The 25,051-nt window shown below is 44.0% G+C and overlaps 1 protein-coding gene across 2 annotated transcripts in view; it reads left to right on the forward strand.

The window, feature by feature from the left end:
• The first annotated feature begins 398 nt into the window (after positions 1-398).
• LOC106572186 (agrin) overlaps positions 399-25,051 on the forward strand; it is a 259,715-nt gene continuing 235,062 nt past the window's right edge. For both annotated transcript variants that reach the window (XM_014146121.3, XM_014146125.3), the window contains exons 1-2: positions 399-814; positions 3,082-3,343. In XM_014146121.3, coding sequence (XP_014001596.1) covers positions 620-814; positions 3,082-3,343 — 457 coding nt within the window. In that variant the 5' untranslated portion in view covers positions 399-619. The remainder of the gene's footprint in view (positions 815-3,081; positions 3,344-25,051) is intronic.

The raw sequence follows: 25,051 nt of genomic DNA on the forward strand, positions 1-25,051 counted from the left end.
TTACTTTATTCCCAGTTCTGGACTGTTTCTGTTGGTTTGTTTATTAGGGATAGGTCTTACCTACCCAATGTTTTTGTTTTGTTATTTGATTATTTCATAGTTTAGGCTAGGCTACACACAATGTAGGCCGAGACTACTTTCAATGTTTAGTGTAGGCTACTTGGCCATCACTTGCCTCAAAGCAATTCCCCCTTTGGTTTTACGCTTGTTCAGCGGACGCACCATTTCTCCGAAGGGTGGCGTTTTACACCACTTTCGGCATCCTTCCTGAAACCGCAGGTCCCTTCACCAGTCGTATCAGCAATTCAGATTGCATGCAAATCCGAAGCGTCATTCAAAAAGAATCGAGTGTGAGAGGGGGGGGGGGTGAAGTGTAGCGCATTCCTTGAGAGAGAATCCAACCCTTTTCTTCTCTCTCAGCCGGCTTGCAGCGAGGCAGCTCAGGTCGCGCACTCAGCAGACGCATGAGATTTGTCTGACATTGAGAGAGCTTTGTGGTCGGTAAGGAAGTTAGGAGAAGGCTTATTCACCTAAATAGCGAGTATTGTTGCGAAAACAATTTCTAAGCTACTTTGTGTCGCAGAAGAATTTATTTAGTCTGTTACCCGTTTTCGTGACCATGGTTTCACAACGGAGACCAACTCACTTGTACGGGTGGGCATTGACGATAGTCGCCGTTTTCTGTCAACGGTGTCACGGAAGTTGTCCGGAGAAAGACTTGGAGAAAAGGGAAGAGGAGGCGAACGTAGTTTTGACTGGTACCGTTGAAGAAATCATGAACATGGACCCAGTGCACAATACATACTCTTGCAAGGTAAGCCTGACTATCCTGACTTGAGTGGATAGATTTATGTTGAATGAGGTTGTTGTTGAATCTTGATCCGTAGGCTACAAAGTAACCATAGTCTTGTCGAAAACGTTACAAAGTATTCAATGTTTCTGTTTCGGAAAGTAGGATACATGTAAGCCTAACTCCAAAGTGACACCTGTCAAATCATAGCCTATCACTATAACATGCCATCCCACTTTTCTTCCAAAGCCAACGGTGGCCATTTGAATCAGTGCAGCAGCAGTCTTGGTGGGCCTTCTCATACAGTAGTTGAACAAAAAAGTAATAACAATCTCAACCTTTTCAACAAAGTGTTAACTATTTATTACATAATTATAGGCTAATAAACCCCCTTTGATTCCTAAGGGAAGCTCACGTGAACGATATATATATATATCGTACAAAAAATATACAAAAATATATATATATACAAAAACTATAGTGATGTACATAATTGAGCTATATATAAGACGTTACATTTGTTGTTCTTCAGAAGCTTGTTTTTTTATTTATTTACAGGCATGAGGTTGTATTTGACAATTGCCTTGTCATAGTGCACAACACTAAAGATCCATATCCTATGCGTTCCTTTAAACTTTTTAACCATCTACCCATAAAATATATAGCTACTAGGCCTACTACTCAGTCACGTAATCATCACAAACATGCTGTGAACCACCTGCCATGCAAACCAGTAGTCTAGCACTGGCCCGTGACCAACCTTGTTACTACAGTGCAGGTAGACGAACTGCAAACCGCATCCATTTGTATATTTATTTAACCAGGCAAGTCAGTTTAGAACATGTTGTTATTTAGAAATACGGCCTATCCCGGCTAAACCCTCCCAAAACCCGTGCGCCGCCCTATGGGACTCCCGATCACGGTCGGTTGTGATACAGCCCGGGATCGAACCAGGGTCTGTAGTGACGCCTCTAGCACTGAGATGCAATGCCTTAGACCGCTGCGCCACTCGGGAGCCCTATAGTCAGTGGTCCATTTGTTTGATGATGAAAACGGTATGCATCTCTCTGTGAGCAATAAGCTACCTTTTTTAGAGAACATGACAAACCAATACATCTGTAGGATGAAGAAAATAATACAACTTTATTGTCCATTGTCAAATTGACATTCATCTTTTGGCGTCTTATGTTATTCCTAACTTCCCGGACACCACACACAAGAGGCTGAAAGCAGCACAGGGTCAGATACAGAGCAGTGCTCTGGATAAGAGCGTCTGCTAAATGACGTAAATGTAAATGTAAATGTGCCCCTTTAGCAGATTAGGGGTTACGTTCCTTGCTCAAGGGTACACAGACAGTAGGTTGCACCTGAGATTCTGATACCAGCAATCCTCCGGTTGCGTTCCATTTAGTAATGTATAGTGTTGGCAGATAAAGAAATATTCCATTTAAGATTAAAAGGGCTGCAAATAAACACAGTTATTCTAATGTAGCCTAATGTGGAGGGATATACAATAGCATATTCATACACTTGTGAAATCCATGACCGTAGTCCTCACAGAACCCCATCCAGCAATTAACAACACTCCTTCATCAAGTCATTGATGAAATTCCTTTTGTCATTCATTGTTAAACCATTGGACCTTCTATTAAAACTGAGCTACACCAATCTAATCTCTGTCAAAATAAACCAGACGTAAACCAGTGGCAGTCCGTTCTCGCCGAGCTCAGAAACCTTCTGGTTGTTCTAAGGTCCGTTGTCTCATGAGTTGGGATGTAGAGGGAGTAGATTAGAGGTGTCACGTTTTTGGATTGGAACCACTTACCACCAAATGAGACCGGCCCAAATGGAATCCTGTCCCATGAATATGAAATGTCTTCTGTTGCGAATACGGTTATGGTTGAGCAGATACAGTCCAGGAAAGTATGTATTTCTTCAACCATGGTATACTGATGTATACAATTTTGGCCCTTTAAAGTTTTATTAAAATAAGTGGTTGGCAGAAAAAGTGCTTGGATACATATAAACATGAAATATCTGGAGACCTGACTTAAATCTGTTTGTTAAACTACAATTGTTGTAAAATACTTTTGATATTAAATATATTTGCTTAAAGGTAGACTGCAAAATTACATAATCATAAACAACAGGGCAACTTTCCACTTGCATACATCATATCCTATTTATGATGATGTCACCTTGCTCAGTCTACCTTTAACTTGAAGTTACAGCCTGCATGTGAGGAGCCTCAGTAAAGAGCTAAAGTGTATTTTTCCATGGCCTTGATAAAGGTGAGGGTATGGCGGTACCTGAAAGGCAAGACCATGGTCAACGGCGAGGTTCTTCTGGACGGCGGCAACAAGGTGATGATCGGCGGCTTCGGGGACCCTGTGATATGCGACAACCAGGTTGCCACTGGCGACACACGCATTTTCTTTGTCAACCTGGCCCCGGAGTACATGTGGCCGGCACATAAGAACGAGCTGATGCTCAACTCCAGCCTGATGAGGATTACACTGCGCAACCTGGAGGAGGTGGAGCACTGTGTGGACGGTAAGTCGCCATTGTGTTGTCTCTCTCTCTCTCTCTCCTCTCTCTCTCTCTCTCTCTCTCTCTCTCTCTCTCTCTCTCTCTCTCTCTCTCTCTCTGTCTGTCTGTCTGTTTTTCAGTCTCAACAGGACTGTATGGAATAGTCACCCCCCTCTCTGTTTAGGTATCCCTTATTAGGGATGTACGGACCGGTTTGGGTTTTTGCTTTATCTTACCTAATGGTATTTCAATGTTTTTTAAAAAAAATGTAATAACTGAGTGTTGAAACTCGAAAAATGATGTCAATCGTCCGTTCTTACCGCCATTAAGCCTTATATGCATGCAAGAGCTTCAGGTGCACACGTACTTTTGTGCCATGAATTCTGCCTGTGATGCAGTGCCAAAAGCACCTTAATAATCAGCACAAAGTGCTGCTCGTAAGAACTGTCATTGAATCCATTGAAAATACAGTACATGGTCATAAACCAGGTTTCATTCCAACCTTTTTACGCGAGTAAAGTGCATGCCGGATAAAAAATGTCATGAAAGGCCTGATGGAAATTTTTCGGTAAACTTTCCAAGTATCGACAAAACAAAATATGTTAGACAAAGTGGGATCTTTTTCTGTCGGTAAAATTAATTATGTGGAAAATTCCAGTGGAAAAGCTTTTATGTGCGAATATTGATATAATTACCATCATATTGAAGGTAACTTGGAGTCACGCGGTGACGTGTGGTACTCCTACTATGACTCATCGGGAAAGCATGCAGTTTATTAGGTTACAGATTAAATAAATGAACTTTACAGGGTGGTGAAAGTGCAAGGTGATAAGCTTGATGCTCCTTTCCAATAAATATGAAGGGTCTTATTCCAGTGACATGATAATCGATGCTTGGCTGCCGTTTGACAAGTAAAAATAATCTCGCTCTTTTTCCCATTATAATAATCTCATCATATAGGCTATGTGTGCGCTCTAGCCAACAGCGTGCAGATAACGCTGTTGGCTAGAGTGCACATGCCTATACCAGTGTTCACACTCGCTACATAATGGAGAACAAAAAATTGTGAGAAAACCATTAATAGAGTTGAAAACATCTCTGGTGGGAAAATGTACATTGTTTTTATGCAGATTTTAGAATATAGAATATTGGATGGAAATCTAGCTATAGAGGATAATCATTATTCTGATAAAGGAAAAGTGACCTTTTCACAAAATAGAGGCATACACAGACAAAAAAAATGTGGAAAGGATAACAAATGAGGATTTTTTTGGGGGGTGAAGTTTGATTGTTTTATACTAAGGTTGGGTGTAATCCAGATTTTTATATTGTCATAACGTCCTTCATACGTCCCAGGATTTACGGTATTATCAGCTTAGAACACAAGGGGGCGCCAAAAACGCTACAAAAAAAGGACATTGGGGGTCTAACAAAATTAGCATTACATTAACATTTACGTCATTTAGCAGACGCTCTTATCCAGAGCGACTTACAGTAGTGAATGCATACATTTCATACAATTTCATACATTTTTTATCTGTGCTGGCCCCCCGTGGGAATCGAACCCACAACCCTGGTGTTGCAAACACCATGCTCTACCAACTGAGCTACAGGGAAGGCTAGCACAAGTAATAGCGAATTTCCATGGAGGTTGCTAGCTAAATATGCTAACGAGCGCAAAGAATGGCAATCCAGCTCATAAAGTTAAACATATAGGAGCTACCGAATGACATTTTTGGTGAGTTTGGATATTTAAAAGCGAATGTGCACGAGAGACTGTGGAAATGAACAAAGTCTTGACACAAGCTTTTCTGAAGGAAAACCAGTACTGGCACTGGAGCAGCATGTGTACATGCTATGTCTGTGAGGACTCTGCAGTCGTTAGGGCAATGGGCTTGACTACTCAGAGAAGATGGGAGCGGAGCAGACTGGCCAAGAACGGAGAGGAGAAAACACGCAAGGAATTCAAAAGATAGCAGTGGCAGATGTACAGATAACTCATCCAAAGGGCTTTGACTTCTCACACACGGCAGAAAGCTAACTCAATAAAATGCCCCGTCACCTTATTAATTCAGCCACTTACTTAGATAACTAGCAAGTTAAGTTCTGCTGACTGCAGAAATGTCCACCAGAGCTATTGCCTTAGAATTGAATGTTCATTTCTCTACCATAAGCCGCCTCCAACGTTGTTTTTGAGAATTTGGCAGTGCATCCAACCTGCCTCATAACCGCAGACCACGTGTAATCACGCCTGCCCAGGACCTCCATATCCGGCTTCTTCACCTGCACGATCGTCTGAGACCAGATTATTTTAAGGTTAGTTTGACAGAGTTGTACGGGGCAGTCACATTGTAAAGATAGGCATCACACTCCCTGCTCTCCTGCATCACAAGTAAATGGTATCTGAAATATCATAGCTGTAGGGTTACACCCATGACTGTTTCCCAGCACTCAGACAAATGGGGACACCTGAGTCCTCTAAGCAGGTTAGTTGTCATGGTGAAGCTGCTGCGGCCCTTCTCAGGTTAATCGTCTCTCTCTAGGAGGTGGGGGTGTCCCCTTTGATATACACCTTCAGGGACAGTAACTGACCTCCCTGAGGCTTGACCAGTAACCTTTCACCGTTGTCAGGGGAACGATTTATGAAGTCTTTTTACACATAACCCAAAGCTTTGAGGTATTTACTGGGGACTGCATTTCTCACACTCTTTTAGCAGTTGACAGTTATGTTCACACCACTGTTAATGGCAAAGCCATGGCGCCATAAAGAGACAGCCTTGCGTTTTCTAATTTTACCTAAACAGAGGCAGAGTCAGGAGCAGGAGGAAGCGGACGTGGAGAATGAATGAATAGATCAGACTTGTCTGTGCTTGATAACATGCAATCTTAAAAATAGTTTTTTGAGGAGCTTCCTGAGTTTGGGAAAAAAAGGAGACAAGTAATCCATTTTAGCCAGCTGCAGCTCTAGATACTGAAAACTTCCCCAGTGCAATGAGAGTTATTGAGAGCTGTCGCTCCTTTTGGCACTTTTTTGTAAAGAAACCATTTGTCAGGCACTATAAGAAGACCCATACCCGTGACTAATAAGTCCTAACATATGCTGTGACTATGCCAGTCTCTGCCCTCTTTGCCAGCAAACAGGGCTTATTGCTGTTCAGCTTCTGCTGGCGCTTGACGATGTTGGCAGCTGGTCAAAAGTTAGAATCCATGGCCTCCATATACAGGCCTCAAAAACGTGGTCAGTGCCCAAATCATTCGTGATAGCAGGTGATTCCAATGGTTGCAGGTTGTTTGCAGTGTTTGGTAGAATTTGTCACAAATAAAATGTTATCTTTCCAGGCACGACACACTGTATTGCTAACATTTTTTCTTTCCCTCTTTTCTTATTTTTTCAAATTCGCCTTTCTTGTTGCGAAGAGAGGAGTTTCTTGGTTCTAGCAACTACTGTCTAGTGGTTCTTAGCATGGCCAATTAGCGGAGCAACATATTTCACATAACTGGCTTAGAGGGCCAAGGAATATGCATTAGGAAATGCACTTGGTCCTGTTTCGTTTCAATGAAACCTTATGAAACTTTTCAAACTGTATTCAAGTGAATTTGCAGTGTATTTGTTTCATTGCTATACAATTATTTCACTCGGTCTTTATAGGACAAGGTTAAAAAATTCAAAGTGTACTAATTTTCTTGTAGGGCATAATAGCGATCCACGTCTCTCTTGAGGTTAGACACAAATCTGTATTTGATTTTTTTGCGGGCCATATCCAAGGGATTATTTGGCATTCCTCCATCTGATGAAGAATGAGCTCTGAGGCTTCACTCCAGTGCAACGTTTTAATTAAGACAGTCAAGTCGGATCACATCCTCTGTGTGCAACCAACCACCATCTAGGAGACTGGGGATGTTAGTACCTTCGGACAAGACTCTACCTGTCGCTGCGCTCAGTGTACCCTCCACTCCTTTCTCCCCATTCTTGACATTTCCACAGCTAGGAGAGACCCAGGAATGCCTGGCGGAGCTAGGTGGGGAGGCACATTGTCAAAAAGTGGAGGAAAAAGAGTCTTTGTGTAAGATGCATGGGAGGGAGGAGGAAGGATGAGTAAGGATGAAAGGGGAAGAGCGAGGGAGAGAGAGACGGTGAGGAAATTCTTTGTTCAGGTGTGGACTTGGAATGCTGGGGATGTGTGTTTTTCTTGGCATCTCACGGTCAGGAAGTGCGACCAATGCTCCGTGGCATAGATAGATGCCTAGAGGCATCATGTTTCATCCTATCACTCCTCAGAGCTTTAGTGCGGAGGTACAGGCCACTTCAAAACCTTGCACGGGATCACTTGGGCAATGCTTTAATCTCACTAAGAGCAGCCTTCCCCCCAAAGGAATCTTTACAAGACCTCACTAAACACCCAGCCACGGAGATTCTAAACCCAGAGGTGCAACATCGCGAGACTTCCGGGAACACTTGCGAAGCAGACCAAGCTGACCAGGCCAGGGTTTGGGGTTTGAGAAGCCAATGAGAGAAGTGAACATTTCTTCCTTAGTTGTTCATTTTCTCGACTTATAAAGACACAACCTAGAATCGAGCCAACGTCTTAAGTAGGTGAACATGTTATTACTCCAACCTCGTGAAATTGACAAACTGACGCGTTTTCATTTTCGTCCAAAACAACTTTATATCAAAGTTGTGCCTTTGATTTGACGGCCTGCACGTCAAACGTCCGTTAGACCTGATGACGTGTTTCTGCGCATGAGCTTAGCTAGCCAACGTCGCCATGACATCGCCTACAAGCACGATCGGGGATTTCTATTGGAGAAGCAGTTTCTTCCTATCTTCATACTGTGCTGTCTTTGACCCCGGCACTCTTAAAAACACAGCTCCATATTTGTTGCCGTTCAAAGCGAGCTGACCCGCTCCCAACGTGTTATCTCTGTTCACACGGCTCTCAAAGGCAATCCAGAGACTAAATGAAGAACTGAAAAGGGGCAAATGCACCACTTCTGACTGGGACACACATCACCTTCACATTGTTGATGTTTACCTTGCAGAAGCTGATAAGCGAAGCCTGCATCTTCCTCTCCCTATGTTTGCACCTCGAGCGACAACTATTCAGTGAAATGTTAGCATATTCAATTGTTCCCCACGCACAGAGTTGTCAGATAATGTGTCAAAATCAAGCAGAGCCATTTGCATGGCTTTGGAAAAACACAATGAGACGGCTGTCTGAAATTGTATGGAGGGATACAAGATTTAACCGAATGCCTCAGGGGTTCATTTTCTGGGAATTGAGAAAATATGAATTGTTACTGTTTGTTGTTGTTGTCTCTGCTGTGTTACTGACAGAGGGGAGAGAGAGGGATGAGAGCGAGAGCGAAACCGTGAGGGGAAAGGACCTGGATGGAGGCGAGGGGAGGGGAGGGAGAGGAAGCCCACTTGATGGAGAGGTGTTGAGCGTACAGGGAGATGCTATCTGTCCCAGTCTGTTTATCAGCTGCTTTTGTTTCAACTTCACTTGATGCCAGTAACGTCATTCCTTCAAGGCTCTGTCAGAGCAGAATAACAAAGGGCTGTTTCTTCTTCGTTTTTCTTTCTTTTTTTGTTCCATCCTCTTTTCGCTCTCTCAAGGAGGTGACATGCCAGTCAATGGCCACACGGGTGATGCTGTGATGCTGTTTCTGGTCAGTGTGATGTTCTGTCCACCCGTACTAATATAAGTGCTCTGCTCAGTTAAATATCTGCTATAGGTGGATCCCTAGTTGTCTATGGTCAGTGTATAGTCGCGTAAAGCTTGTCTGATATGTGTATAGTGTTAAGGGCTGAGCAGTATGGGGTTGGTTTGCTAAGCCTGGAGTGCGATGGGGTTCCTGATTTGCCGGCAGGTGGTCTGACTTAATGACGGGCGTGCAGACAGTCCTGTGGAATGCTCCTCTTGGTGGGTGGGATGTGGGATGACTGTTTAAGGCCTCTACATCCCATTCTACCTACCTTCACCCCCCTTAGCATTCCTTCAGCAAGCCCCCCCCACTAGATCTGCTAAGGTAATGAATAACTGATACGAAATTGAGGGGTTGAACATCTCTTTGTTTGTTCATTTGGTCTTTACAAGGAGCGAGCATTTGTGATTTTCACATGCAGGGCTCATCCTTCCTAAACGAAGTTAAGTTGGATCCCTGTTGAGTGAGCCCCAATTTTAAAGGACAATGTCAGTCTTGTCGCATCTAGTGCCAGATTTGTTTGTTTTGAGATGGTCTGGATTAATTTGTCTGTGAGGTCAGTTCTTAGCTACAGTTAATCAATGACTCTCGGGAATGCTTGCCCCATTTCTAATTCAGTTAATAGAAAACAAATAGTTAACAATACCAGAGTAGACCACCAATCACTACTTTTCTTCCTTATTCTACACAGATTACAATCCCTGTTCTATGTCATGATAGCTATGTAGGTTTTATCTATGTCCCAAAGAGGAGGCGTAGGTGGCATTTGACAAACCGAAAGAAGTGTGAGAGAATAGTCCTAGACCCAGACAGTCCCACCCAGAAGACTGAGAGAGCAGTGAGGTCTTGTGGTCTTGTGCCTTTCTTTATCCCAATCTACTGGCCATACAAGCTCCCCTTTGTGTTCAGAGAGTCATGGGAAGTCATGTATCCGAGCAGGGTGACTCGAAGGATTGGACTTTTCTCAGGATACTTCGATGTCTGTGGGTTTGCGTCCCTGTGTGTGTGCGCCTGTGCGTGTCTGTATTTGCGTATAACAGTGTTGTAGTGCTCGAGACTGGACTTTTGACCTTGGTCTTGACTTGATCTCGGATAGTGAGGACTCGTCATTTCTTCCCGAGGCCAGCGGAGTAAAAAACTCCTAATCATCAGCTTCTATTCAATCAGCGTATAAAAACGCTTCTCCAGCCAAATATATACTCTCCTTTCTTAAAACACTAACATCTTAACAGCATTTATATCTATTATAGACAGGTTAGTACAGTGGTGAACCTATAGGCCTTCAGTGGTGAACCTATAGGCCTTCAGTGGTGAACCTATAGACCTTCAGTGGTGAACCTATAGGCCTTCAGTGGTGAACCTATAGACCTTCAGTGGTGAACCTATAGGCCTTCAGTGGTGAACCTATAGACCTTCAGTGGTGAACCTATAGGCCTTCAGTGGTGAACCTATAGGCCTTTGATGGTGAACCTATAGGCCTTCAGTGTGTGACAGGTTAGTACAGTGGTGAACCTATAGGCCTTCAGTGGTGAACCTATAGGCCTTCAGTGGTGAACCTATAGACCTTCAGTGGTGAACCTATAGACCTTCAGTGGTGAACCTATAGGCCTTCAGTGGTGAACCTATAGGCCTTCAGTGTGTGACAGGTTAGTACAGTGGTGAACCTATAGGCCTTCGGTGTATGACAGGTTAGTACAGTGGTGAACCTATAGGCCTTCAGTGTGTGACAGTTTAGTACAGTGGTGAACCTATAGGTCTTCAATGTGTGACAGGTTAGTACAGTAGTGAACCTATAGACCTTCAGTGTGTGACAGGTTAGTACAGTGGTGAACCTATAGACCTTCAGTGTGTGACAGGTTAGTACAGTGGTGAACCTATAGACCTTCAGTGGTGAACCTATAGACCTTCAGTGGTGAACCTATAGACATTCAGTGTGTGACAGGTTAGTACAGTGGTGAACCTATAGGCCTTCAGTGGTGAACCTATAGACCTTCAGTGTGTGACAGGTTAGTACAGTGGTGAACCTATAGGCCTTGAGTGTGTGACAGGTTAGTACAGTGGTGAACCTATAGGCCTTCAGTGGTGAACCTATAGACCTTCAGTGTGTGACAGGTTAGTACAGTGGTGAACCTATAGGCCTTCAGTGTGTGACAGGTTAGTACAGTGGTGAACCTATAGGTCTTCAGTGGTGAACCTATAGGCCTTCAGTGTGTGACAGGTTAGTACAGTGGTGAACCTATAGGCCTTCAGTGGTGAACCTATAGACCTTCAGTGTGTGACAGGTTAGTACAGTGGTGAACCTATAGGCCTTCAGTGGTGAACCTATAGACCTTCAGTGTGTGACAGGTTAGTACAGTGGTGAACCTATAGGCCTTGAGTGTGTGACAGGTTAGTACAGTGGTGAACCTATAGGCCTTCAGTGGTGAACCTATAGACCTTCAGTGTGTGACAGGTTAGTACAGTGGTGAACCTATAGGCCTTCAGTGTGTGACAGGTTAGTACAGTGGTGAACCTATAGGCCTTCAGTGGTGAACCTATAGACTTTCAGTGTGTGACAGGTTAGTACAGTGGTGAACCTATAGGCCTTCAGTGGTGAACCTATAGGCCTTCAGTGTGTGACAGGTTAGTACAGTGGTGAACCTATAGACCTTCAGTGGTGAACCTATAGACCTACAGTGGTGAACCTATAGGCCTTCAGTGTGTGACAGGTTAGTACAGTGGTGAACCTATAGGCCTTCAGTGGTGAACCTATAGGCCTTCAGTGTGTGACAGGTTAGTACAGTGGTGAACCTATAGACCTTCAGTGGTGAACCTATAGACCTTCAGTGGTGAACCTATAGGCCTTCAGTGTGTGACAGGTTAGTACAGTGGTGAACCTATAGGCCTTCAGTGGTGAACCTATAGGCCTTCAGTGTGTGACAGGTTAGTACAGTGGTGAACCTATAGGCCTTCAGTGGTGAACCTATAGACCTTCAGTGTGTGACAGGTTAGTACAGTGGTGAACCTATAGGCCTTCAGTGTGTGACAGGTTAGTACAGTGGTGAACCTATAGGCCTTCAGTGGTGAACCTATAGGTCTTCATTGTGTGACAGGTTAGTACAGTGGTGAACCTATAGGCCTTCAGTGTGTGACAGGTTAGTACAATGGTGAACCTATAGGTCTTCAGTGTGTGACAGGTTAGTACAGTGGTGAACCTATAGGTCTTCAGTGTGTGACAGGTTAGTACAGTGGTGAACCTATAGGTCTTCAGTGTGTGACAGGTTAGTACAATGGTGAACCTATAGGTCTTCAGTGTGTGACAGGTTTGTGATTCTGAAAGGACAGCAACCGTAATACCAGCACACTCACGTAGGAGAGGTCACTTTTTGTAAAACACAAAGGGCCAGTTGTTTGGTGTTGTGAAGGCTATACGCCGGTTGAAGCCCTTTACCCACTTTTCTTTCAGTGGGCATTGCTTCTACTCACTTCTTAATCCCTCCTGATGCGTATCAAAGTAGTGAAGTGGAGGTTTACGACTTATCAGTTATGTAGAACAATCGAGACATCATGCTAAGTAGCCGACACAATTGCAAAGCAGAGTGAAATATATTCATATGTGCATCGCACACATAGCCTAGTTTCAGTGGAATATTATCTGCAAGCGGCAAGAGCGTGCAGTAAATACTAACTAAGTTAAAAATAGGTACCAGGTATTGAAAAGGTTTCATCCGAAGTGTTGGTTAGCAGGCTATTTGTGATGTGCAATTGTCATCATGCATCAGGGGCATAGACATGGATGGGCCTGGGGGGACAGAGGCCCACCCACTTGGGGGCCAGGCCCTGACAGGCCCACCAAATCAGATTGATGTGGTGTAAGCGTTGTTGTGGACTTACACCATCACATTTCTTCATTTTTTTCTATTTAAAAAAGGTGTGATTTTGAGATTGAAAATCTGCACAATTTATAGGAAAACTCCTGTTCCACTCACCAGATGATGATCATTTGAAACTTCTTGTTGAAAGTTAACAGAAGAAGCTAACAAATTAGCAACAACATCCTATTTGATAACACCTGCTGCAGCCGCTGCAAACTATCCGACAACAAAAGCTAGCTAGCTAGGTCATGGGAAAACTACTGCTCGCTATTGCGCAGTGACCTGTTGTCCTTCAAGAACGCAGAAGTTTCCATACGTTTTTGTAAAAATGGTCCCACTCATTAAGTCAATGTTCATCATACATGCATAGTCACTTTAACCATATCTACATGTACATACTACCTCAATCAGCCCGACTAACCAGTGTCTGTATGTAGCCTCGCTACTTTTATAGTCTCGCTACTGTATATAGCCTCTTTTTACTGTTGTTTTATTTCTTTACTTACCTATTGTTCACCTAATACCTTTTTTGTACTATTGGTTAGAGCCTGTAAGTAAGCATTTCACTGTAAGGTCTACACCTGTTGTATTCGGCGCACGTGACAAATACACTTTGATTTGATTTGATTGGTTGATTCCACTGTCACTCCAAAATTTTGCCCTGATACAGTTGAATGGCAGATGCCTTGATCTAGCTTCTAGCCAATGGCTGACTTAGCCCTTTCCATTCCAAAAAAACTGAAGAGATTAAATCAAAACATAATTGAAAATAATAATATAATAATCACTATTATTATGTTATAATAATTATGTTATTAATCCTTAGCCCTTCTCTGAAGGTGTAGAAGGCCCATTGTTCCCCACTGTGTTTGGGTTAGTAATAATTTGTAGTGGCTCTATTTGCCCTCAACATGCATTTATTCACTATTCTGAATGTCTAAAGAATCCATATGTTGTTCTGAAATATGAACACAGAAATACTGGACATTTTGAACTCTTATTGTGGTGGTGACTTGACAAAGTTGGAATCATGGTCTTGAATTGGGCTAGCATTTTTCTGGTCTTGGTTTCGACTCGGTCTCGAACCCCTTGTCCCCCTCCCGGTCTCAGTCTTGACTCGGCCTCGCACCCCCTCCGATCTCAGTCTTGACCCGGCCTCGCACCCCCTCCGGTCTCGGCCTTGACCCCCCCCCCCTCCCCCGGGAGTTGGTCGTGACTCGGGCTCGCCCCCCCTCCGGTCTTGGTCTTGACTCGACTCGATTTGCTTCGGTCTTGGTCTTGAAACGGTCTCGCTTTAGTTGGTCTCAAACACAACACTGGTGCATAATGTGTGAATGTGTTTTCGCAGTGAAGCGAGTGTAGAGAGGCAAAGGCGGACTTACAGGCAATGAGAAGATAATGAGGATTGGAGGGGCGAGCAACAAATACTGACAAAGGCAGAGAGATTTACCTGTTTGCCAGCTAACCCCGAGTCTCCAGAGTTATTATACTTTTAGATTTTAATAAATAAATTGTGGGAGCGCAGTGTCTGCCAGGAATAGCGATGAAGGGCTGCAAATGAAAAATCCATGAAAGACAGGAGGGAGAGAGAACGAGAGGGAGAGAGTGGCGTGGACAACTTCACCTACAACCTGACTCACTGCCCTACCCGTGACTCTGTCTGTTTGGTTAATGATAAGAATCACTGATGGAATTGATGTCTCATAGAGATCCATATACAGTCAGACACCCTAGGTCTGTCACTCTGTTTACTAGCATAGTACAGTCAGACACCCTAGGTCTGTCACTCTGTTTACTAGCATAGTACAGTCAGACACCCTAGGTCTGTCACTCTGTTTACTAGCATAGTACAGTCAGACACCATAGGTCTGTCACTCTGTTTACTAGCATAGTACAGTCAGACACCATAGGTCTGTCACTCTGTTTACTAGCATAGTACAGTCAGACACCATAGGTCTGTCACTCTGTTCACTAGCATAGTACAGTCAGACACCATAGGTCTGTCACTCTGTTTACTAGCATAGTACAGTCAGACACCATAGGTCTGTCACTCTGTTTACTAGCATAGTACAGTCAGACACCATAGGTCTGTCACTCTGTTTACTAGCATAGTACAGTCAGACACCATAGGTCTGTCACTCTGTTCACTAGCATAGTACAGTCAGACACCATAGGTCTGTCACTCTGTTTACTAGCATAGTACAGTCAGACACCATAGGTCTGTCACTCTGTTCACTAGCATATACATTTAGACACGATGACATATATACTGAACAAAAATATAAACGCAGCATGAAACAATTTCAAAGATTTTAGTGAGTTACAGTTCATATAAGGAAATCAGTCAACGGAAATAAATTCATTAGGCCCTAATCTATGGATTTCACATGACTGGGGAGCCAGGCCCAGCCAATCAGAATGAGGTTTTCCACACAAAAGGGCTTTATTACAGACAGAAATATTACAGGAGAAATGCTCACTAATAGGGATGGAAACTAATTTGTGCACAAAATTTGAGAAGTTTTTTGTGCATATGGAAAATGTCTGCGATTTTATTTATTTCAGCTCATAACACATGGGACCAACACTTTACATGTTGCGTTTATATTTTTGGTCAGTGTGTAACCTTAATGTAAAATCTCCCAAAATATACAAATGGTATTTTGTGATGTTGTAGTGTAGTTCAGTGTGGAGACAGTAGACCAAATTTGAGTTGATGCCACGGCCCTCGTCTAGCAATCAAGTGAGAATGATCGCGTTAGAGGAATGATGAACCTCGCCCCATTTCATATTGTCAGTTGTCATCTCAAGCGTTTTATAATAGTTCTAACCCATAAAAATATTCACTAGCAGTCTTTACCTTTGAATTCTTTACCCTTAGGGCACAATTATGAAACATTCAATAGGGCTCAATGCCACTCATACAACAGTTCATGGAGTGGTCTGGTCTTGAGCACCGCCTTGGGCTGTACAGAGAGAGATAACTATTCTGGGAATATGTGTTACTCAGAACTCCATACTGTAGGATTGGCTCTGAACCCCTTTCGCAGGCTGAAGCTCTAACATGTAGCATTCCTTTAAAGAAATACTCCAACGAGTCCCAATCCTCTGAAATTGATTTGGACGGTTTACGTTGGTGGACTAGTTACTCCTGTAACTCCTTCAAGTGTCCTTATAAACCACGCTCTTCAAATATATATATATATTATTCACCCAGTACACATATTGCACAATGTCAGTGTAGCAAAGCACCAAAGGGACATCAGTGATACATACTTCCACTGGCCTTCATCTTCTAAGGTGACCATTGAAACAATAAATAATGAAATGTATGAGCCACCTGCATGTGAGGAAGGTGTACAGCACAGGCATCTGAGACATGGGCTAATCTAAGTTGTTTGGAAAAGGAAACTCTGACTGACCCAGCAGGCTCCCGGACTTCATATGAACAGTGAACCGGAACCCCCCCCAAACCCCCCAGGGTCCCAGTCTTACCAGACACAAAGGCCAGAGGGGTAATCACAGCCCCGCCGCGGGACTGTAGAGCGGGATATGGACTTCCTCGGGATCTGAAATCTGCCGCGGCATTCCAATTCCGACCTCCTGTTTCTACGGCTGGATGGCGACCTCCTGTTTCTACGGCTGGATGGCGACCTCCTGTTTCTACGGCTGGATGGCGACCTCCTGTTTCTACGGCTGGATGGCGACCTCCTGTTTCTACGGCTGGATGGCGACCTCCTGTTTCTACGGCTGGATGGCGACCTCCTGTTTCTACGGCTGGATGGCGACCTCCTGTTTCTACGGCTGGATGGCGACCTCCTGTTTCTACGGCTGGATGGCGACCTCCTGTTTCTACGGCTGGATGGCGACCTCCTGTTTCTACGGCTGGATGGCGACCTCCTGTTTCTACGGCTGGATGGCGACCTCCTGTTTCTACGGCTGGACGGCGAGCGTAGCTGCTTATAAGTAGCTGCTTATTGCTGCTTACTGTAAACACGCCAAAGGCACCAGGGTTAAAGGGGAGGCTTACGACGAGCCCTCGAGGGGATTGTAAGACTAATGTCATTTAAGTTCGGGTTAGGGTTAGCTCAACTGTCAGTCTAGGACAGAGTATGGGATATTGGATGATAGGGGAGACTGTTTGCTGATAAAACCTTGTGCAGTTTTGCGTAAAATGAGCCATTTCTCAGTTTGTCAATCTCTTGTTTCTTATCTTATGTTTATCCAACTGCATTCAAGCAGAGAATTCATCATTCTGAGTTGAAAAATATACAGCTAGATGCTGGGTAGTGTTGCCTCATGGTCAATATGTCAACCAGGGAATGTACAATGCATTTTCCCCTCCCTGCCTCCTGTAGCTCATCTGCTAGACTGAATTAAACCTGAGCCATAATGCATGATAATAGAATCACTCGCCTGTGTTGAGAAACAGGAAGAACCCAATTACAAGGACAAATCCCCCTTTCCCGATGTGGAGGTGGTCTGACTTGGTGTTGGTCAACATATAACCATTCCCTGCTGGGACCTGTAGTGTAGAAGGGATAGTTAGTTGGTAGCCTTCGGGATGCTACTGTATTCCTAATACATCTTTTCTAGCTTTTCTATGTTCTAGCATCTGCTGCAGTTTCTCCCTTTGTTTGCTGTTCAGAATGCACTGTGGCTGCCACTACACTGTCGGTGTAGTTGGCTTCAGGAGCAATTGCAATGTATTCAGGCTAGTTACAAACCCTGTTGCTTCTGCTTGTTGGCCCTCTGTCTTATCAGTGTGAGTTTCTCCAGACTGTCCTATAGTACTGTATAGAGGCTGTTAGAGGTTCTTGTTTGCTGGTGTAGGGCCCACGTTCGCACACCACACAATGACATGGAGTGACGCACAGGCCTTTCCTGTGCTCTTTTGCTCCTCCACCATCGCTCACGTCTCTATCACTTCCTGTTCTCCCCCTCTTCCCTCCCTCCGTCCTGGAGGGTTGACCTTGATGAGCAAAACATCAGGACCCTCTCTCTTCCTGGTGTCAGGTATTTGAGGCTTCTGCTTTGTGGGAAGGAAGACTCTTTGCTAGCAGTCTCTCTCCGTCTGTCCCCCTGCTATCACTCCTCTCTGTATGTCTAACTCATTGTCGGTCTTTTGAGTTATATTGTATTTCTGTTTGTATGTCTGCTCACCTGTACCTCTCAGCGCATCCATCTAGCTCAAGCATCCACCCATCCCTCTCCCCCTTCCCCCATATTTCTCTCCTCGAACCTCTCAATCCCGTCTGTTTCTGGAGATCTGGGCAGAGGAGGTGACGCTGCCTCCCTCTTGTCTTTTTTTTCCCACACTCCCACTCCTCCTCTGTGTCTCAGAGTCCATCCGAGGCCCTCTCGGTTCACCTGTAATTAGGCTGGAATCTGGACAGTAAAGCTGCCAGCCACAGCCTAATAACCAGGTGCAGCCTCCAGACCGCCAAAAACAAATGGGATTGACCTACTTTCATATCTCCCTATTCCTGATGTTCTATCTCGAGATGTGTGAGATGCATGTCGTGTAAGTCACAACCCCACCGAGCAGGACTTTGATCGTAAATGGCGATTGAGCTGCCCTGCACTGTGTGTGTGTGTGTGTGTGTGTGTGTTGGACAAGCGTACATGTGTATGAGTGTACGTGGAACACAGTATGTGTATACTGTGCAAGGCCCTGAGATGACAGTCCTCTGTGGTGGTAGGGCAGCTTTCTCTGAGGCCTCAGGAATGTGCCTCTCTCGCTTTCTCTCTCACTCGCTTTATCCAGTGTGTTTGCCCACCCACTGGCCCCGCTGAGCCAAGAGATTTGGCTGGCTACAGTAAAGTGGCCTGGCCGATCCTGTTGTTTTAGCCAACAATGGCAAGGAAGTGATGGCTTTCAGAGGCAAACAGAGATATCTGTCTGAGGACGCCTCAGTGGCACACACACACACACACACACACACACACACACACACACACACACACACACACACACACACACACACACACAGCCTGTGTCTTTGACCTCACGATTGAGTGTTTAGGACAGCTCTCACACTGCTCTTTGATTAATCTAACTCGTACAAAAACGTCTTTCAACAAATGAAATGTTCATCTCTAAAGTATGTGTCAGAGGATAGGCTGTAGTTCTTGGGATGTGACGCACAGCCCATTGGCGATGAATGGGAACAGCCACTTGTAGCAACCCCTCATCAGTACAGTGATCACTTGAGGGATGGAGCAATAAGCTTCTGTTTGCAATCAACATGGTTCCATCAGTCACACAGAAAGACTGTCTATTGATGCACAGCACTTGAGAGAGAGAAGAGGGAGTGAGGTTAAGAGCAAGGGAGAGAGTGACAGAAAATGGGGGAAAGAGAGGGGGAGTAAAAAGAATAGAGGGGTGTAGGAGGAAAGGGGGAGAAACCACGGGTTATACAGAAATAAGAGTGGGAGACACACGAGGCAGTTAGAAATGAGGGGGGAATGGGAGAGTGAGAAAGAGGGGTGCAGCCGGGAGAAATGAGACGGAAAGAGGGAGAAAGAGAGGGAGGGAGGGAACAACAGAGGGAAGGAGCAGGAGATATGGAGGGAGAATTGAGCAAGGGAAAGGGAGCAAGAGAGAAACGGGTGCAGCAGGGAGAATTACGAGAGGGAGAGAGGGAGAAACGGAGCGGTGCAGTAGGGAGAATTGAGAGAGGGAATCTGCTGGCCAGCAGCTCCCCTGCTTTGTGTTGAGCCCTTTATTATCCACGCTGAGATGAAGTCATTCCAAGAGCAGCCAGCGAGACGCTCCACTCCTCCTCCCGGGGTTACTTACTCTCCTCTCCAGTGGCTGTCTCCCATTTCTTTGTGTATGTATGTATGTATGTATGTATGTATGTATGTATGTATGTATGTATGTATGTATGTATGTATGTGTGTATGTATGTATGTATGTATGTATGTATGTATGTATGTATGTATGTGTGTATGTATGTATGTATGTATGTATGTATGTATGTATGTATGTATGTATGTATGTATGTATGTATGTATGTATGTATGTGTGTGTGTATGTATGTATGTATGTATGTATGTATGTATGTATGTATGTATGTATGTATGTATGTATGTATGTGTGTGTGTGTGTGTGTGTGTGTGTGTGTGTGTGTGTGTGTGGTGTGTGTGTGTGTGTGTGTGTGTGTGTGTGTGTGTGTGTGTGTGTGTGTGTGTGTGTGTGTGTGTGTGTGTGTGTGTGTGTGTGAGTAAAATCGAGTGTTATCTGGTCTCTGCTGCTTCTGCTGGTGCTGCCGCCGCTGTTTTACGTGCGTGTGTGAGATATGTGTGTGCCTGCTTGCGTGTGTCACATGTAGCCTTGCCTTCCAGAAAGTGCTAGAAAAGCAGACAGAAGAAGACAGAATACCTAATTGTTGAACTAATAGTCGTGGCTCTCCTGTTGTTGCTTTCGTTTCACTCCAGGAGTGTGGGAAGCCCAGCAAAACAATGACTGATTGAGCTTCCACCCCTGCGAGCAGCCTCCCGGCATTTCCCCGGGAAAGTATAATCTCTCAAAATGTTCGCCTGAAGGAAGAACTCTCATGATCGGGTACACCTACTGCCTACGGTGTACCCAAACCCACCTCTCAAACCGTTGCGTTCCTCCTGACTCTCACCATTAGCTAACTCACCTGTCTCACTTTGGAGAGCCTCTCCATGGATATTACCATACGGCAGTGTCAGCCATTTGGGGGAGGAGACACGTTTACAGTTTCTACTGCAAGTTGAACTCTACCCATTTTCGACATGCTCTATAAAACTGTCTTTTTTTCCTGGGAGTAAGTGCATAGAAGCCTGCTCTTGGAAAGTACTTGGAATGAGAGATTGGAGAGTGCTCTCCCAAAATATATGAGGATCAAGATAGTATGGAATGTAGAGGGCGAGTTTGGCTCACTTTGGCTCTTTCTCACTTTTCTATGAGCAAATGATGTTGAATTTCAGGCCTCTACATTGAAAACACTGAAGAACTAGAAGGCCCCATAGTTCAGCGCATAAAGGTATCGCTGCAATGCAGCCTCGGGACAAGTCGGATTGTGCAGCACTGTCTTTGATTGAAAATGAAAATGCAATCCGTCTTTCATTGGCTGCCTGCAAAGGAGGAACAAGGCAAACGCCTGTCAAGCTGCATACCACTGTAAAAAATATATTGAGATTCAGTCAAAATTACTCGTTTTATCTAGCCAAGTCAACAAAAAAAATTGTTGAGGTGACAATTTTTGTTGTTGTTGTGTAGACTTCAACTCACTCAAAATGCCAACTTAATAAACCAAGTCGAATCAACAAAGGTCTCAACAAAGGTCTCTTACTCAACTTAGAAATTCACAACCAAAAAGTGAAATCAACTGAAACAACATAACAGCTGTATTGACTAAAACTGTCAAGTTAAGTTGACTTCAACTTATTTTGGGGGGCAGAACTCATACGAATAATACCCAGCACATTTTATACATTTACATTTTGGTCATTTAGCAGACGCTTTTATCCTGAAAAACTTCTGTTAGTGCATTCAATAAAGGTAGATAAACAACCACATGTAAAAAGTAACAAGCAAAATGTTTCTTGAACCTTTATTGAGAATGTTATTGTAGTTAAATTGGTATGTTGGTTGGGTGACATTACTGAGTGCACGGCCAGTTTTGAAACTGGCGAAAAAGCTCATACATGAGCAAGAGAGAAAAAGCTCATACATGAGCAAGAGAGAAAAAGCTCATACATGAGCAAGAGAGAAAAAGCTCATACATGAGCAAGAGAGAAAAAGCTCATACATGAGCAAGAGAGAAAAAGCTCATACATGAGCAAGAGACAGATGGGAGTTTAATGTTCCCTACTAAAATCGCTATTATATATATCATTGTTAGGGTTGTTTAGTACATGTATATATATTCTACTTAACTTGATAGTAAGTTAGATTAATTGAAAATATGACGTAATTACAAAATGGAGGCAAGTTATCTCTACTAAAACCTAAATTGATTCAACTATAAATAGTAGGTTATATCGACTAACTGTAAATTTGACTTACCGTAATTTCCGGACTATAAGCTGCTACTTTTTTCCCACGCTTTGAACCTCGCGGCTTAAACAATGACGCGGCTAATATATGGATTTTTCCCGCTTTCAAATAATAAAAAATAAAAAAACACATTCTGTGACGTGCTCAGTTTTTTATCGGCATGAAGCTTTCATTAGATAATGAAATTGCCGAACGGGTTCAGGTCAAACAACTATTTTGTTTACTGTTTAGATTAAATCGAGCGCTCTCAAACTTCATTCTGATTACGGTAGTCATTTTGTCACCCTCATCATGGCAAAGACACGGAGAAATGCATATGATGCAGCTTTCAAGTTGTAGGCGATTGATCTGGCTGTTGGAAAAGGAAATAGAGCTGCTGCACGGGAGCTTGGTCTGGAGCAATGACTTTCTTGGTAGGCTACTGTTTACTGCAATTCATTTTTTTTGTTACAAGCCGTGTTTCGTTAAAGCCTATTTATTTTTGTTACAAGCCATGTTTCGTAAAGCCTATTTATTTTTGTTACAAGCCGTGTTTCGTTAAAGCCTGTGTAAAGTTAATTTGTTTCAATGTACCGGTAGGCACTTGCGGCTTATAGACATGTGCGGCTTATTTATGTTAAAAAAATATATATATATTTTAATTCAGTGGGTGCGGCTTATATTCAGGTGCGCTCAATAGTCCGGAAATTACGGTAAGTTTATTTTATTAGTCATAAGTAAATGTGGTGTTGTTTAGGATAACTCTACAATTAAAGTTCATATAACTAAAGTTAAAATTGGTTCAACTAGGAATAGTAGTTATACTGAAAATGGTGAAGTTGACTTAACTGTCTTTTATTAGTCAAAGTAAATTTGGTGTAAGTTGGGATAGCTTGAAATTTAAAGTTGATAGAGCTTGAAAAATACATTATCTCTGGAAATAATAAGTTGAAACAACTCATTTTTACAGTGCATAAGGTTCAAACAAACTCTGCTACAATTCTAGCTATAGAATTAGGTGCTATTGGATATACACTATATATACAAAAGTATGTGGACACCACTTCAAATGAGTGGATTTGGCTATTTCAGTCACTCCCGTGGCAGACAGGTGTTTAAAATTGAGCACACAGCCATCCAATCTCCATAGACAAACACTGGCAGTAGAATGGCCTTACTGAAGAGCTCAGTGACTTTTAACGTGGCACCGTCATAAGATGCCGCCTTTCCAACAAGTCAGTTTGTCAAATTTCTGTCCTGCTATAGCTGCCCCGGTCAACTGTAAGTGCTGTTATTGTGAAGTGGAAACGTCTAGGAGCAACAACGGCTGAGCCGCAAAGTGGTAGCCCACACAAGTTCACAGAATGGGACCGCTGAGTGCTGAAGCGTGTAGAGTGTATAAATCGTGGTGTGGCTTAAAGCTCACTGCCATTGGACTGGAGCAGTGGGAACGCGTTCTCTGGAGTGATGAGTCACGCTTCACCATCTGGTAGTCCGGCAGGACGAATCTGGGTTTGGCAGATACCAGGAGAATGCTACCTGCCACAATGCATAGTGCCAACTGTAAAGTTTGGTGGAGGAGGAATAATGGTCTGAGGCTGTTTTTCATGGTTCGGGCTAGGCCCCTTAGTTCCAGTGAAGGGAAATCTTAACGCTACAGCATACAATGACATTCAAGACAATTCTGTGCTTCCAACTTTGTGGCAACAGTTTGGGAAGGCCCTTTCCTGTTTCAGCATGACTATGCCCCCGTGCACAAAGCGAAGTCCATACAGAATTGGTTTGTCGAGATCGGTGTGGAAGAACTTGACTGACCTGCACAGAGCCCTGACCTCAACCCTATCAAACTCCTTTGGAATGAATTGGACCGCCAACTGCGAGCCAGGCCTAATCGCCCAACATCAGTGCCCGACCTCACTAAGGCTCTTGTGGCTGAATTGAAGCAAGTCCCTGCAGCAATGTTCCAACATCTAGTGGAAAGCATTCCTAGAAGAGTGGAGGCTGTATTCATATAGTTCTTTGCTGGCCTGCAATGACAACAACAGTACTCCTAGTCCACAATGTGGAAATGATAAGAGCACTGCATCTACTTTTACTAACATGAAAATGTCTTATAAGTAAGGAAGACAGAGGAATACAAGCGAATGGGATAAGGCATCTGATACACACAGCCAATAAAAATTCCTACGGAACTCCCCTGTCCTTTATCCTACATGGTTCAATGCCAAACTTTTCAGGGCAGGTTGACATGGGCGGATCTTATATTCCTCACTTATTTTTCCTGTAAATCAGCTAGAAACCGTCAAGTAACAGGTCTACCTTCGCCTGGGGGGAGAAAGGTAGCAGTGGTTGGGTCAAAGTGCAGGGGTTACGTTAGGGGCAGGCATGTGGATACCCATATGCCTGGAGTTGTAAGAGTTGAAACCCTCTGGAAAAAAGGGCCGACACTTGAAGGAACTGAGAAGATTTTTGCTCTGCCTATTGCGGCTCGCGTGGCTTTGTTGTACTACTTGGACGAGGTGTTTGCTTACCAGCAACAGCTAGATCCCTTGACCCTCCATTTGAACAAAACTGAGGCGTTTGGAGTGTAGGCATTTGGATGTGTGTGGCCCTTCTCTCAGACCTGGTGGTGTCTCTCCCTCTCTCTCTCTCTCTTTCTTTCTTTCTTTCTTTCTTTCTTTCTTTCTTTCTTTCTTTCTTTCTTTCTTTCTTTCTTTCTTTCTTTCTTTCTTTCTTTCTTTCTATCTCGGCTCAGCCATGTCTTTGCAGATTGAACTGGCTGCCAGGATGCTAGTGGAATCTTGATCAGGGCACATTTACATGGAGACAATGGAGGAAGTTCAAGTGATTTCTCCTTGCTTTCTCTCCCGCTCCCAAGCCTATTTCGCCATCTTTGCCCCTCATTCCCTCCCTCTCCACCTCAGTCTTTTTGCCCGGATTCTCTCTTCTTTACGGGCTGGTGTCTTCGGTAGAGAGAAAAAGAAGAATCGTAGGTAGGATGGAGGAGAGCAGCTCTTCTACAGTAGAGGGCCCTGAATGGGCTTAGACTTCATCAGTACTAAAGAGGACAGGCCCCTCTCAATACCCCCATAGTAATGAACTCCACACACATGCACACCCGTGCAAGGCTGAACACACACAGGGCCGCACACACACACA

Source organism: Salmo salar, chromosome 15 (assembly GCF_965601325.2).
Source record: "Salmo salar chromosome 15, fSalSal1, whole genome shotgun sequence".
Taxonomy (NCBI): Eukaryota; Metazoa; Chordata; class Actinopteri; order Salmoniformes; family Salmonidae; genus Salmo; species Salmo salar.